This window comes from Dasypus novemcinctus, chromosome 10, assembly GCF_030445035.2.
Source record: "Dasypus novemcinctus isolate mDasNov1 chromosome 10, mDasNov1.1.hap2, whole genome shotgun sequence".
Taxonomy (NCBI): Eukaryota; Metazoa; Chordata; class Mammalia; order Cingulata; family Dasypodidae; genus Dasypus; species Dasypus novemcinctus.
In genome coordinates, this window is record NC_080682.1 from 88,297,751 (window position 1) to 88,314,280 (window position 16,530).

The 16,530-nt window shown below is 38.0% G+C and overlaps 1 protein-coding gene across 1 annotated transcript in view; it reads left to right on the forward strand.

The window, feature by feature from the left end:
• The window catches only part of OVCH2 (ovochymase 2), a 43,531-nt gene extending 36,366 nt beyond the window's left edge, over positions 1-7,165 (forward strand). Inside the window, exons 17-20 of the mRNA XM_004455323.2 lie at positions 2,295-2,361; positions 2,920-3,115; positions 6,065-6,216; positions 6,986-7,165. Of these exons, the coding sequence (XP_004455380.2) occupies positions 2,295-2,361; positions 2,920-3,115; positions 6,065-6,216; positions 6,986-7,165 (595 nt within the window). The remainder of the gene's footprint in view (positions 1-2,294; positions 2,362-2,919; positions 3,116-6,064; positions 6,217-6,985) is intronic.
• The last annotated feature ends 9,365 nt before the right edge of the window (positions 7,166-16,530 follow it).

The following is a 16,530-nucleotide window of genomic DNA, read 5'->3' on the forward strand; positions in this document are numbered from 1 at the left end:
AGTGGGGAAGAGGATCAAATCAAAGCAGAATATATTATGGCCTTCTAAAAGACTGTCAGTGTTCTCTCTCTTCAGGTGTATGGTGGATCTATGGGTGACCTTTATAGCATGTTAAACATATTTTGTATGTATTCATCATTCAATGAAAATGAGAAAATAATTTTAAGGTATAAACACACATGCATGCACATACATACATGTGTATGTGTGTGTGTGTGTGTGTATATATATATATATATATATATCCTAATAGATGAATAGATTTATTTAGGGAGATGTGGCATCTTTACAAAATTGCATATTCCATGCATGAAGAAGATATACTTCTCCATTTATCAGAACTTCTGTGTTCCCTAGTGGTTTCAGATTTATTCTAATTGGATTTAGTTTGACTTTTTATTGCTATTCTGAATGGTATCTTTTCCCATTATATCTTAAATGGTTATTATTGGTATAGAATCCAAAAATTATTGTTTATGTTTTGTGACTAGCCACTTAATGAACTATCTTTTTAGTTCTAATACTTTTTTTGTTTTGGTTTGTTTTTTTGTTTGTTTGTTTCTCTTGGGTTTTTCAGGTGTGCAGTCATATCACTGCAAATAATAATTTTGCAGCCTCCTTTCTGATGTTTATATCTCTTTATTTTCTCTTCTCTAATATTAGCTTGTTCTTTCATTAGAATAGTGCTAAATAGCATTGGTGGGGAAGCATTCTTGTTTCAGACTTCCATGGGAATGCTTCTGGTATCACTGTTAAGCATGACTGTTGAATAGAGAAATATTTATTTTATCATAACTTCCTTCCTATGATTTTTAAACCATAAATTAATATTGAATTTTATTAAACACTTGTTAGCCTCTATTGAAACAAACGTTTTTCTCCTTTGACTTATTAATATATTAAATCTAGATTAATAGATTTCCTAACAGTCCTACATTCTTGAAATGAATTCCACTTGGACATGGTACATTCATCTCTCAGCATAATGCTGGGTTTTGTTTACTAATACTTCACTTAGATATCTGCTTCAACACTCATAACTGAAACTGACCTATACCAGAGTTTCCCACTGTGTGGTCTGGAGACCTCTGGGAAAATCTCTAAGATACTTTTAGAGTGTCTGCAAGATAAAAATTATGTTCATAGTAGTAGTAAGACATTATTTTCCATTTTTGCCCTCATTCTCTCACAAATGTCTGTGTTTTCCAAAGGTTATGTAACGTGCTATTTCAGCAAATGGAATGTAAAAAGCAGATACAAAAATCCAGCTGTTTGCTATTGAGCCAGACATTAAAGAGATTTGCAAAAATGTAAAACAGTGCTAATATTCTTATTAAAAACATTGTTTTGGAAAGTATAGTTATATGCAAAAATGTTCCTTAATACCTAATAGTTTTATTAGAGTTACCTTACATAAATTAAACAAATTTTTAAAATTTCTACTTTAATTTTTAATATGGTAAATGTGGATAAATGTAACTCAAATAAACAAAAGCTCTTTAGGGTTCACAATAGTTTTTCAAAATGTAAAGGTATCCCAAGACCAAAAAGTATGAGAACCATTAGGCTATGGTTTTCATTTTATCTTCTATTTTCGTCCAACTTTGGTATTAATGTCCATGAAAAGAACTGGAATGCTTTCCTTCTTTTTCTATGATTAATATGCATTTTATAACATGAAAATAATAAATAATGGCATGCAATTACACATAATAAACATATATTCCTTGAAAGTTTGAAGATAAGTTTTTCAATTTCCTTCATAGTTAATGGTTTATTAGGTTTAAAAATATCTTTCTCAATTTTTCCTATTCATTTCTTTGAATTGTGCAAAACATTCCTTTATAATTAATACTTTGTGTGATATTTTCTCCTTCACATTCCTAATTTTGTGTATTTTTTATTTTTTCTTAATTAGACTTGCTAGAATTTTGCCATTTATAGAGATTTTGTTTTTATTTCAGAAAAGAGTTTAAAAATTTTAATGAATCTATTTCCTCTTATTGTACCTTATTAAGTAACTTCAGCTGATAACAGGTTGAACCGAGGCCAGGCACAGCTATCATCCACGCTGCCATTGTCTTCATGTTTCTGAGCCCTGTGTCTTTTATTTATGTAGAAGAAAGAACATCCCCCAATACCTTGCTCAGCTGCTGGAAGGAACAGCAGCTGCTTTCACTACAATGGGAAAGATGACCAGGCTTGCTGTCCCTCAGACCCCAGGCCCCCGGTCACTTTCTAACCCCACATATTTTAATGGGCCAATCTGAGATTCCTTTCCTTTCACTACCTAGGGAACAGCACGCAGCTGCCTGGGTGGTGAATGCTGGCATCCATGATTTGACCACAGGATCCCCTCAGGTAAGAAAGAGGCTTCTGAGCCTCCAGCCTGCCCTGGCCACCTGTGGTCCCTGTGACTCCTGAGCCCCACTAGATGGTACAGCTTCCAATACTGGCCAGGCTATGTCATAGATGTTTCTGTCCTGGAGTGTAGAATTTGGACCAAATTTTCATTCCCTTTATATAAGCAGAGAAATAGGGGAGGCCTCAAGAGCCAACTCTAAGTGTGTCTCTTATGTCCATTCCACCAGAAGACAGCCTTACAATAAGGGCCCTCTTCTTCCACCAGATACCTATCCATGAGGAGGATATGTCTGTAGGCCAGCCTTGCCTTGTTTCCATTTCCAACAAGACTATAAAACTAGCAACAGTCATTTAATAAGCCCACCCTGAGGCCCACTCCCTGCCTGGTGCTATGTTGGGCACTTACAACAAACACAGCGGTGAATTATATACCATCCCACCTGATGACACCAGGCCTGGGAACTTCAAAGTGTCTCCTCTTATAGGGGAACCCTCCAAGTTCCAAATGCCTTCCCTCTCCAATGGGTATGTTTAATGTTCCTTTTGTTATATCAGAGAAAGTCTATCAGACGCATAATAATCCACCCTGCCTTCAACACCACTGCTATGGACTATGACTTGGCGCTGTTGCAGCTGGCAGAACCACTTCAGTTCAATCAGCACGTCCAACCTGCCTATTTGCCTGAGAGAGGTCAAGGGCCACCTGCTTCTACAGTGTGCACAGTCACAGGATGGGGGGCCTGTGATCCAGGTCTGTCATCTCACAACTGTCCTTGGTACCTTACATCTCTGCAGCACTTCACAGACCCCAACATCTTCACATATTTTCTCTCAGTTCCTTATTGAAAGTGGTACATTGAAGTCTCCTACCATTCATGTAGAACTGTCTGTTTCTCCCTTCAAATCTGTCAATATTTGCTTCATATATCGTGGGGATCTTTTGCTAGGTGCATATATTTATAATTGGTTTATCTTCTGATTGAAATGACAGTGATCATATATAATGTCTTTCTTTGTCTCTTGTAGCAATTATTGACTTAAAGTTTATTAACGTGGTATTAGTATAGCTACCCCAGCTCTCTTTTGGCTACTATTTGCATGGGATATTTTTTTTTTTTCATCCTTTCATTTTCAACCTCCTCATGTCTTTGAATTTAAGATGAGTCTCTGGTAAACAACATATAGTTGGGATATGCTTTTTTACCCATTCTACCAAATTCTGCCTTTTTACTGGAAAGTTTAATACATTTACTGATAAAGGACTTTCTTCTGCCATTTTGCAATTTGGTCTTTGTAAGTTTTATAACCACTTTTGGTTCTTCAATTCTTCCATTACTATCTATTTTCATATTTATTTGATTTTTTATAGTGAAACATTCTGAGTCCCTTCTCATTTCCTGCTATGTATATTTTTAGATATTTCCTTTGTGGTTACCCTCAAACTATAATAATCATATTTGATTTGATATCAACTTAACTTCAATTACACAAAGTATGTTCCTATAATCCCTCCATTCCCCTACCTTTTTGCTGTAATTGTTAGTTATATCTATATACATTTTTTGTCCAAAACCATACCTTTATCATTACTTTTTGTGCATTTGAATTTTAGAAACTGTAAGAAGTAAAAAGTAGAGTTACATACCAAAAATGCATAGTACTGGCACTTATATATACCAATATGGTTCCCATTTCCTGAGATCTTTATTTCTTTATGCCATTTCAGCCTACTACCTAGTGTTCTTTCCTATCAATCTAAAGACCTCCCTTTGGCATTGTTAGTAGGGCAGATCTAGTGATGATGAACTCTCTCTCAGCTTTTGTTTATCTGGGAATAAACAAATAATCTCTCCATTTTTCTCAGCCTTAATCATTTCACTTGTCTTATCTTCATGTTCAATTCTTTTTTCCTGCCAGCTCCAATTTGCTGTTAAAACCACCTAAGGAATTTTTAATTTTAGTTATTGTGGTCTCCAACTCTAGTATTTCCATTTGATTTCTTATTATAGTCTCTCTTTATTGAGATTCTCATTGTACTCATTCATCATTCTCCTGATACCTTTTAGTTCTTTCTACATGTTTTCCTTTATTTCTTTGAGTATAATGAAGATCAATTTTAAAAGTCTTTGTCAGGTATGTCCGAAGTCTGGTTTTCTTCATTGATGGTTTCTGGATTCTTACCTTGTTCTTTCAGATGGGTCATCATTTCCTGCTTTTTTTGCTTATAATCTTTTGTTGTATACTGCACATTTTAATATTTTAATGTGTTGACTCTGGAATTTAGTCCCTAAGCTATCTGTTCCTTAAGTTTGTATCCAGCTAGTGAGATGACAGAGATATGTTTGAATGCCAGTAGCTAACCAAAACAACTCAATGCAAAAAATGCCATTCATAGTCTTTGCAGACTGGTTCTGCATCATACGATGCTCTCCTTCAGAGTATAGCCCTCCTACCAAGAAGATCATCCTGAGACAAAAGCACAGGATCCTCTTCGAATTTTATCTGAGCGCGTGTCCTATCCTGGACTTGCATGCCACCTGTGGCCTTAGGAATTCCTCTGGGATTGGAACCCCTCCATTATTCTTTTTGAAATAGGCTTCCCCCTCTCCCAGGTGCTTTATGGTATGTCTTGAAGGCAGTAATACTTTTCCCCAGGCCACTTCGATTATAACTTGCTATACTATACTGCCTTTACTTCTACTCTGGATTAAAGACAATATCATAGGAGTAGTAGCTTTTGTTGAGTTAACATGAGTGAACCTGAATTCAGTTTGTATCTGTTAAATTTAGAGCTGGAATTTCCAGCTATGGATTCCAGAGATTAAAAATGCAGCTTGACATAGGGGCCTTTGGGAGGTAGCAGGATTGCAGCCCAAAGGAAAGCCACTTTTAGAGGTGGAGGAGAGAAGAAACTCAAAAAAGAGGCTTAAAAGAACAAGAAGGGTAGGAGAAGAACCAGGACAGAGCATGGAAGTCAGGAGGGGGAAGTTTAAGTTTCAAGAAGAAGGTGGTAAAAAATGTAAGTTACTGGGCTAAATCAAGTAATATAAGAACTGGAAAAGAGGCTTTTGGATTTGGCAATTGGACATCATAGTAAGTCAAGATTCCAAACCTGATTCGTAAAGATGAAGAATGAATGGGCAGTGAGAGAGACAACAGAGATAGGTTTCATTTTCACAAAGAATGGTACCCACATATAGTTTGGAGCTTACTGGCTCTGCTGCCTGACACGCTTGGGTTTCAAGAGTTACAGAAGCAGGTATTGATATATTAGCATGATCCCAATAACAATTTATTTCTCAGACATAGCCTTTACTACATTTTCTTGAAATAATGCTGCCTGACACTCTTGGGTTTCAAAAGTTACAGAAGCAGGTATTGATATATTAGCATGATCCCAATAACAATTTATTTCTCAGACATAGCCTTTACTACATTTTCTTGAAATAATGTACTAGGTTCATCTTTCTTATTTCCACAATCATCACTTCTTATAAATGTTTTGGGCAATATAATTTTCTTTGGCAGCTTGCATAGAAACATCACATGCCTTTTAAGCCACACAGTAGAAATCCACTTTCCTTACAAAATACTTCTGTCTGTATGAATAACATGCCCAAGATATTCTCTGCTCAGAAAATATATTCTGCTTTGTTTCTGGGTCTCAATTGATCTTAACAAGATATTCATTGCCTTTAAGGTGGAGAGAAGTCTAACAAACTGCAGCAGCTTAAGGTTCCCATCCTTGACTCTGAAGCATGCCAAGAGTATTACACGTTCCTCTCTCCAGGGATGTCCCAGAGAGTGCTGTGTGCTGGCTTCCCTTCTGAAGGAGGAAAGGATTACTGCTTTGTAAGTTCTCCACCCCCATTCCTCTCCTCTCCCACAATGGTCGTGGGGGATAGGGGAGCTGACAGTCTCTGGGAATGAGTCTCGTTGTTACCACTGGTTTGACAAGATGACCTCTAGGTGGAGCTATAAGAATCAATATCCTAAGAGTCCTACTATGGGTAATTTTAAGGACCTTCTTTCGAGCATTGAATAGTTATTTTTCCTATGGATTTCCAGAAATTTTCTACTGATAGGAAGTAAGGGAAAGAGTCTTCCTTTTATATTATCAGGATTTTGGTTTCCTTTCTTCCTGCCTCCAGAACTAGTCACTTTTGGCTGTGATTCTATAAGACACAGCTCATCATATTTCAGGAAGTGGGTTATATTTTTAAAAATCATACATTTTTTACTGCTTCTCAACCCTCACCCTATATTATTATTATATTATTAAAATAAAGTTAAATTAGTCAAAATATATCATAAGATGTAATCTACAGCTTACATATCAATGCTGATGGCCCACAAATCCCTAACACTTATTACAGATTCTTGCCAGTTTAAGGTGAGAGGGCTCTGGAATGATCATCTGCTTCAAGTGGATTCCCATGGAAATACCCTCTTGCCTTTCCCAGCACCTCTTTCTCTGCCTTTTCTGATTCATCAACAACTAGTCCTGTTTTTCTCCCTTCATCCCCAAAGGATTAACCCAAGCATCTGAGGAGTGCTGTGTACTTCACCGTGGTGTGCATTTAGAAATGCTGCTTGACTGAGCCCTTTTATATTCCTCTAGGGTGACTCCGGGAGCCCTTTGGTGTGTCCTCTGCCTGATTCTGCAAGCTATGCCATCTTTGGGATAACAAGCTGGGGCCTGGGCTATGGAAAAGCCCATCAACCAGGCATATACACAAGCATCAGTGCCTTCATTGACTGGATCAGTCTGCACATCCAAGACAATGAAACTTCAAAATAACAAGTTTTCTGAGTTGATAAAACTCCTCCCTTTAAAGTTCTCCTCAAGGCAGCACTACACCATCTCCACAGGTCTCAAAGGAAGCTGTGAAGACTTCCTTCTTCAAAGATGCCACCCAGAACTCATCTCTTTTCATGTTAGTAAGGACGTACAATACTTTGCAGCTAGGGACCTGATCGGTCTATACAAATTCATTTGCAGGGATGAAGGTGTTTCTTTTTCTTTATTTTTTAAATAATTAAAAAATGTATATTAGTATTTGTTTGTTTGTCATGAGGAAATGGAAACTAACATATAGTAAATTTTAATTACTCTCATGTGTACTTTACATTCACTTTTTAAATCAAAACTTCTCTAAGAATAATAATAGCTTTATAACTTATTATGTGTTAGTCTCTGTTCTATACATTTTATATAAATTAAATGATAGAATCATCATACAGCCCTATGAAATAAGCATCATCATCATCATCATCCTGTTTTAAAGATGGAGAAACTGAGGCATGGAAATGTTCAGAAATATCCCCCAGATTAAATCATTTGTAAACTAGTAAAGAAGGGATTTGAATCTAGGCAATCTGTGTCAGAGATCTATCCTGCCTCTCAGGTAGGCAGATTTGGTATAATTATACCCAGTCTACAAAGAACAAATCTGAAAAATACTGTTAGCAAGTAGGTCCTACATTCAGTTCAAATCTTAAACTTATTTTTTTAATTAGGATCTGATTTCTAGTGAATTCCTTTCTCCAAGGATATTGGAATCGAATTAAACATCCAAGAATTTCCTTCTTCATCCACACTGAATATTTTCAGAAAACCAGGTCTGGAAAATAAGAAAATAATCAGCACATATTTATATATACTATATACATATAAATACCAGTTATATTGCCCATCCAAACTGGATAGGTTCAAGAGAAGCCTGAGATACATCCTTACCCTCAAGAACCTCTGGTCTCATTGGGGAGATAAGGTAAATGAATCTTGCAACTAGGGAGTAATTAAGGGGCAGAAACTGGGGCTAGTACATTTGGTGGGAGTTGTTCCAGAGGAGGCAGAACAGAAATTAGAGTTATCTGAGAATGTTGTCTGGGGGGCAACCAGAGGATAATTTTCTAAAAACATGTTTGTTTTATGTACTTGTTAATATTTAAGAAATTCATTATGCAAGGAAAAAACTTTCATAAGTATATAAGTTAACCTGAATTTCCTCAGGCTTCAACAGCCTAAGGGTAGAAACAGAATCACTTTAATAACTTAAATTCCATTTATTTCTGTTCCCACCTGTCAAAAAGGAGCCCAGCCCTTGTGAAATGCACCTAAAGTATCCTCTAGTCCTGAGGGGATGTCTCACTTGTAGTTGGGAACAACTCTGTTCCCCTCAGGCAGCTCAGCTACTTCCAAACTGTAGACCTACCAGGAACTACATTCTCCTGCTCAGCCACCAGCTCTCCTCAGGGTCCCTGCTGCAATACTCCTCTGTGTGCCACCACTCCTCCACCAGCTCCTCCACCAAGTTACTGGAGCACCAGCAGTGTCAAACTGTCATGTTTCTTGGTGAATGACGGAGAATGTCCCTCTGCTTAGTGCGACCCTCCACAAGTATTCCTATTATACAATGTCCCATTGTACAATAGGAACTTCAATGAAACAGTTCTTTCAGTTTTAGTTTAAGGACCATGCAAGGTCTATAGCGGTAGGCAAATGCAAGCAACAGATACCATGATGTTCTCAGAATTGCCACCTTAAGATGACTACGGCTTCGTCGCCTCCTCAGACTCCCTGTGCCTGGATCATTCTTCCCCTGTATGAATTTTTTCTCAGGAAACTACTTAGTCCCCAGCAAATGGATGTTTGCCCATTCTTCCTCACCAGTTCAAACGTCACTGGATACATCTGATACCCACTTAAACTCAAGCCGAGACCCACTACTCAATAAGCAAATTAATTATATTCTAAAAACAGACTATAAACCCTATTTGTTAGGGTTAGTTTCTATGCTATGCTTAAGATTTTAGGCATGAGAACCAAAAGTAAGAAATATTCTCTTAATGCGCTTTGTTGGGACTGGATTTTAAGAGCCAATGATGAATGTTCTGTTTCAGGGAGGGCAGGTAGCTTCTCAGACAGTCCTGGAGGTGCCCTTCAGGAAGCAGCTCTGTAGGCCCAGAAATGTAACTTGCCAAGTGGCTTGCAGTGAGGAGGATCACAGGATGTGAGCCTCTGACTCAACAAGAGGATGTATAAACACAAAGTCTAATGTATTAACATATAACAGGTGCTACTTCTTTCTAGTGACTGGAGTATGTGATCTTGGATACATATATCCACCCACTCCTAACTTCTGCTGCCAGATTTTTTAATGCACAACAAAGGCTAGTGATGATTCTCAAGGGTATCTCATCCAGGTATTGGGGAGGTCTGAGGAAACATTCCACAAGGCAAAATGCTCATGACCCATGGGCAGGATAGCAAACACCAGTATTAGGTCCTGCTTCCTGATTTCACTTCTCTCAGGTTCCATGCAGACTACTCATATATTAACACTACCTTCCTGACAGACTCTAATACAGTGGCTCAGATCATAAGTTTTTTAATTATATAGACACATGGTGGTCAGATCTGCAAAGTACTGCACCCTAAACAAAGTGATTAGACTTGGGTGTTCCCTAAGATTCTCGATCATGTATTTATAAGTCATGGCTTGGGAGTTGGACTTCCATCCTGGGGAGGCCCGATATGTTCTCAAACATAGGGGAGGGTGTCTCTTGAGATCATGGGTGCTTCCTAATAGGGCAGGAAAGATTAGTGTGTCAAGACCTCAGCATTGTTTCAAGTATCTATGAATGCTGTGCTTCAAAGAGTAAAGCCTGGTGGTTGCTGTGGGCCTCAAGGGGAGGGGGAGGGAGGAATAGACTAGATGGAACAGGGGTATTCAGAGGGCAATAGAAGTGTTCTGTATGATCTTACAACGATGGATACAGACCATGTTAAATTTCATAAAAAATTTATAAAAGTGTATGGTCTAAAACATAAACCATAATATAAACCATTACCATGATTAGTAGCTATGTTTCAATATTTGTACATCTGTTATAACAAATGTACTATCCACATGTAAGAAGGTTATTAATAGGAAAGGGGGAAAAGGGGAGAATGTTGGGTATATGGGAATCCCCTACATTCTGAAAGTGACTTTACTGTGACCTAAAACTTCTTTGAAGACAAAATGAAAAAAATTAAGACACTGGAGAAGAAATGAAAGAAAATGCCATGTACACACAGGACAATAGATATTACAGTGATAAAAAGAAAACATCGAAAAAGAATTTTTTTAATATCATTCATTTTTAATACCTCATTTTTTACTTCATTTTAGTTTTAGTTTTTCTAAATTATTACCTATTTTATTTCTAATGCTTAAACCTATCATTATTTCATTTTCCTATTAATCAAATTTGGCAATATTCTTGGCTTCATTTTGTTTACTCTACTTTTTTAAATGTTACGTCATCTCTGATATGAAATAAGTGAACTACACTGTCTCAGAGAGCTAGAGACTGGATAATTGGCTTCATTTTTTAAGAAGTTTTGGGTCACAGAAGGGTTTCAACTATGGCAGGGGAGGATCATTGGTGTGGGGTGTAAGTGATGGGTGATACATGGGAGGAAGTTCACCTCGGCATACATCTAAGGTATATAAATTTGTTCAAATGTTCATGGGGCATTGCCACAGTGGGTAGAGATTCACACAACAACTGAGGGAATATTAAATTCCCATCCTGGGAGCTCTGCCACATTCTCTAATGGAAAGGCAATAATGCCCCAAGGGGCAATGATTAGTGAAGAAGAATGGTCCATTGATGAACCATCAATGGGCATTGATGGGCCCTTGATATTGACGACTATGCTTATGAGACTTTTGCTCTTTAATTTGCAACTCAGCCTAGTATTGTAGGGTGCCAAAGGGTTACCTCCTGAGAGCCTCCATGTTGCTCAAATGTGGCCTCCCCCTAAGCTGAACTCAGCATATTCCCCTCAGCGTGGGACATGACTCCTGGGGATGAGCTTCCCTGGACTAAGGGATTACTACCAAAACCAGCTGGTGATGTGAGTGGAAAAAGACCTTGAATAAAAGGGGGAAAGGTAAAGACAACTGAATTTATATGGCTAAGAGACTTTACAGTGAGTAGGGAGGTCATCAGAGAGTAACACTTATGCATGTCTTAGCAGGATCTCATAGACAGTCAAAGTAGGTACTACCCCAAATAGCAGGGCTTCTGAGGGATCTGAAGACACCCAGGCCCTACAGTCACAGCAGATAGCTCTGGAGTTTGGTGCTTTGCCAGTGGGCCCTACCTTGGAGTTTGTACTCCCAAGTGTGGCAGAGTTGGACTCAGTTGTGACTTCTCTACACATGCCTCTTTTGTTCCTTTTTATTTGAACATATAGTTGGTGCTGGGCTATCCATGTGCCAGCTGGGCCCTGAGCCTCAACAGAGTTGCAACACCTACTCTCCAGTTCATTGGACTTACCCAGGACAACTAACAAGGAGGTAAGGATGGACAACCACCACACCAAGGAACTGAGAGAGTCTACAACTGCAAGCAAGAGAATCCCAACCGTCAGTCATACGGGATTGAAGACCCCTCTCAATTGGAGGTGGAGTGGGCATCACCATCCCAGAATCCTCAGGACTGGGGAATAAAATATGGACAAAAGTAGACTTACTGGTATTCTACTCTAGCCTTATTGTGATTCTAGTATTGGAAGAAATTATATCGTTGATGTGGAGACTGTGGCCACTGGAGGTGCTGAAGGCAGGGAGAAGGAAAAAAAGGTGTAATATGGGGGCATTTTCAGGATGTGGAATTGTCCTGAATGACAACGCAATGACAGATACAGGCCATCATATATCTTGCCATATCCCACAGAATTGAGTGGGAGAGAGTGTAAACTACAGTGTAAACTATAATCCATGCTTAGCAGCAATGCTCCAAAATGTGTTCATCATTACAATGAATATACCACTTTAATGAAAGAAGTTGTTAATGTGGGAAAGAGTGGGATGTGTGGGGAGTGGGGCATATGGGAATCCCTTATTTTTTTAATGTAACATTTGATGTAATCTAGGTATCTTTTAAAAATAAATAAAAAATTTATTTAAAAAATAATAAGTCATGGCTTGACTTGTGATGAGCCTAGGCCAACATATGAAGCACTCAATAAGTTAAAGGCTAGTTTCATTCATTATCCTCTGATATTTGATGACTCCCAGGAACTCTGGGGTTATATGAATTTTCCCCTAGACACCATTAACACAAATAATAGACATTCTAATTTTCTTAGAACAGCGCATTCATTTTGAACAATGCACATTAGCAAAAGTGGCATAGAGAAGAACTTAACTACTAACATACAAATACATTAATCACAGGGGATCTCTTCCTGAAACCCATTCTAACAAGACCATGGGTCCAAATTGATTTTACTGAATCCATTTTGGCTTGAAACCAGATGATGCTTGTAACAATTAAGTTTAAATGATAATTTTAATGAAAAATGAATACCCCCACCATTGCCTTTTCAGATAATGATAATTTTAATACATGTGGGGGTATTTTATATCTCTTTCTGCGTCTTGAAAAAATTTTTGTTCATTTTTCCTAATTGGGGGGAGGGGCTGACTCGCTTTGCTACTCTTTTTTCTCAGCAGCACAGAATATAAATATTCAAAAATTAGGGGCCTGGAAGTATTATTCTAAGGCTCCAAGAAGGATTTTCTTTGGGTTGATGACATATGGGTATTCTTTAGGTCTTTCTTAAGCTTGTTTATTTATTTATTCAACAAATACTTATAAGTACCTTTATCTGTGTCATGCACTGTTCTAGGCATAAAGGATATTATAATGTGAAAAAAAAAGGACAAAAATCTAGTGTGAATGGGGAGATAGGTAATAAGCAAAGAAGTAAAATATATAGTATACCAGTTGGTGATCAATGATAGTATGAAACATAACACAGGCATGTGGAGTAGTGACTGCTGGAGAAGGAGTTATTTGCAATTTAATTAAAAAGTATTATCAGGGAAGAACTGATAAGGTGACACCAGGAAAAGACCTAAAAAGGGGAAAAGCTGCAAATATTTGGGGGTTAGAGGATTCCAGGCACAGAGAACAGTAAGTGCAAAAGACCTGAGGTAGGAATGTGCCTTATATGTTCAAATACAGCAAGATGGCCAGTATATCTGGAGAGGTGTGATCATGGGAGAGATCACAGAAGGTAGATGAGGTGGGCAGTATGTACAGTACCTTACAATTTTATTCCAAGTAAAATGAAAACGGATCCAGTGGACTAACAAAGCCTAAGCACATTTAACAAGAGCACTCTTGCTACTGTTCCAAAATTAGAAAAGAGCAGGACAAGGGAGAAAGCAGGGATATAATATTAATAGGAGGCTATTGCAATAATCAAAGCAAGAAACTGAAAGCTGAATGGCAACAGTGGAATTGGTGACAAGTCAGATTCTGGATATATACTGAAATAAGAGTCAGCAGGATTTCTGGATAGACTGGATATAAGATGTGAAAGAGAGAAATCAGAAATGACCCCCAGTAGGCATCTGAGCCATGAAATATAATACTGCAAGCTGTGTTTATTCAAGAAATAGGGGAGAGATTCAAATCATAGAGATTCCTACTCCAAAATCATCATATCTGACTTTACAGGATATGCATTTTCCTATGTAGACAAGTCTTCTCTCAGTTTCTTCAGTTAAGTCAAAACTTTTTTTTAGTGTTCCTCTTTCTCCATATATTTTTGCTCATTAGTTTATTTCTTGAGCTATTTCATATTATTTCTTTCCTTTCTGTGAAATGATTGTTTTTCAAACTTGGGAACACCAAATTATAAAAATGTATGATTTTACCTGACAGTTTTACCACAGGCAGACTGTCCAGTTAAGTTGAGAAGAGTGAATCAACAGTTGATATTTGTTTTTGAAATTAAATTAATCCTGGATAAGAGTTTGCTTTTTTGGTTTGTTTGGTTTGTTTGTTTGTTTGTTTGTTTGTTTTTTTAGGAGTTAGCCCTTGACTACTAGTTTGATACCAAGTGACCCCCCCTATATTCATGGATTAGAGATGTAACATTGTTAAGATGTCAAGGTGATCTACAGATTCAGTGCAATCCCTACCAAAATTCCAGCAGCCTTTTTGCAAAATGGAAAAGTAGATCCTCAAAGTCACGTGGAATTGCAAGGGGTCCCAAACAGCCAAAAAATTTTGAAAAAGAACAAAGTTAGAGGACTCAAACTCCCCTATTTAAAAACTTATTCATGGAAAAGCTACAATAATCAAAACAGTATGGAACTGGCATACAGATAGACATATAGAACAATAGAACATAATGAAAGTCCAGAAATAAACCTACATATCAGTGGTCAATTGATTTTCAACAAGGGTACCAAGAACATTAAATGGGGAAAGAGAAGGATCATCTCTTTAACAAATGGTGATTGGAAACTGGATAGCCACAAACAAAAGAATGTGTCTATCTTATACCATCTACAAAATTCAACTAAAAATGAATCAAGAACCTAACTATAAGAGCTAAAACCATAAAACTCTCAGAAGATGGCATAGGGGCAAATCATGACCATGGATTTGGCAATGTCTTAGACATGACACCAAAAACACTAGCAATAAAAGAAACAATAAATTTAAAACAGAATTTTAAAATGTTCATACTTTAAAGACATTTCCAAGAAAGTGAAAAAACAATCCACAGAGTGGGAGAAAATAGTTGCAAATCATGTACTGTATCTGATAAGGGATTAATATTCCAAATATACAAAGAACTCTTACAACTCAACAATAAAAAACAAGTACCCAATTTTAAAATGGGCAAAGAACTTGAAAAGACATATTTCCAAAGAGGCTATACAAATGGCCAATATGAACATGAAAAGATGCTCAGCATCATTAGCTGTTAAAGAAATGCAAATCAAAACCACAATGAAATACATTTCACATCCAAAGAAATGGCTGTTATAAAAACAAACGAACAAACAAAACAAAACAGAAAATAACAAGTGCTGACAAGGATGCAGAGAAATAGGAACACTCACATATTGCTGCTAGGAATATAATATGGTACCATCATTGTGGAAAGCAGTATGGCAGTTTATCAAAAAGTTAAACATAAAATTACCAATAATCCAGTAATTTCACTCCTAGGAATATACCCCAAAGAGCTGAAAACAGGAACTCAAATAGATACTTGTACACCAATGTTCACAGCACCATTATTCACAAGAGTCAAAAATTACAAACAACCGAAGTACCCATCAATGAAAGACTGGATAAACAAATTTGGTACATACACACAATTTAATATTATTTGATCATAAGAAGGAATATAATTTTAAGATATGTTGCAACATGAAAACATTATGCTGAGTGAGATAAACAAGGCACATAAAGGTAAATACTATATGATTTCTCTTATATGAAATATTAAGAAATAGCAAATGCATAGAGACAGAAAGCAGATTAGAATGCCTCAGCAGGGTCCCAGAGACAGCCAAAGTAGATACAAGGCCAGGTATTGATTCTTCTGAGGACTACAGAGACCCACAGGTTCTAAGGTCATGGCAGATGGAGTTCAGTGCCATGTCAGTTGGCCCTACTTTGGAGTTTGTGTTCCTGAGTGTGATGGAATTGAACTCAGATGTGATCTTTGTTCACAAGCCTTTCCTGTTACTTTTACTGGACCTGTGGTTGGCACTGGGGTTTGGTGTATGCTAAGGGGACCTGAATCTCTGGACTGTCCATATGATAGCCAGGCCCTGAGCCTCAACAGATCTGAAATTCCTACCCTCTGGTTTATTGTACTTACCCCAGCCGGCTAAAAGGGAGGTGAAGAAGGTCAACCACCACACCAGGGAGCCAAGAGTGCCTACAACTGCAAGCAGGAGAATTGCATCCAGCATCCATGTGATTAGTAATGGAAGAAAATGTAGCACTGATGTAGAGAAAGTGGCCATGGTAGCTGCTGAGGTTAGGGAGAGGGAAGAATGCGGTCACCCCTCAGGCTGAAGTGTGGTTTGCTGGCTTGGCAGGGGAGCGGCCGCGGTAGGCCTAATTCCGCTGCCCCCATAATAGGGTGGTTGGTCGGGCCCACCGCCACCCCTGAAGGAAGCTCGGCATGGGTGCAGAGTGCCCTCGGGTCTCCCCTTCTCGGCAGCCATGCTTCCGCGGCCGCCCCTCCTCCCGGATGGTGCCACACGATGCCTTGTGGGGCGGCACCCTTCTTCTTCTTTCTCCCTGGGCAGGCGCAGGGCAGAAAAATCCAGTCTGCCCTTT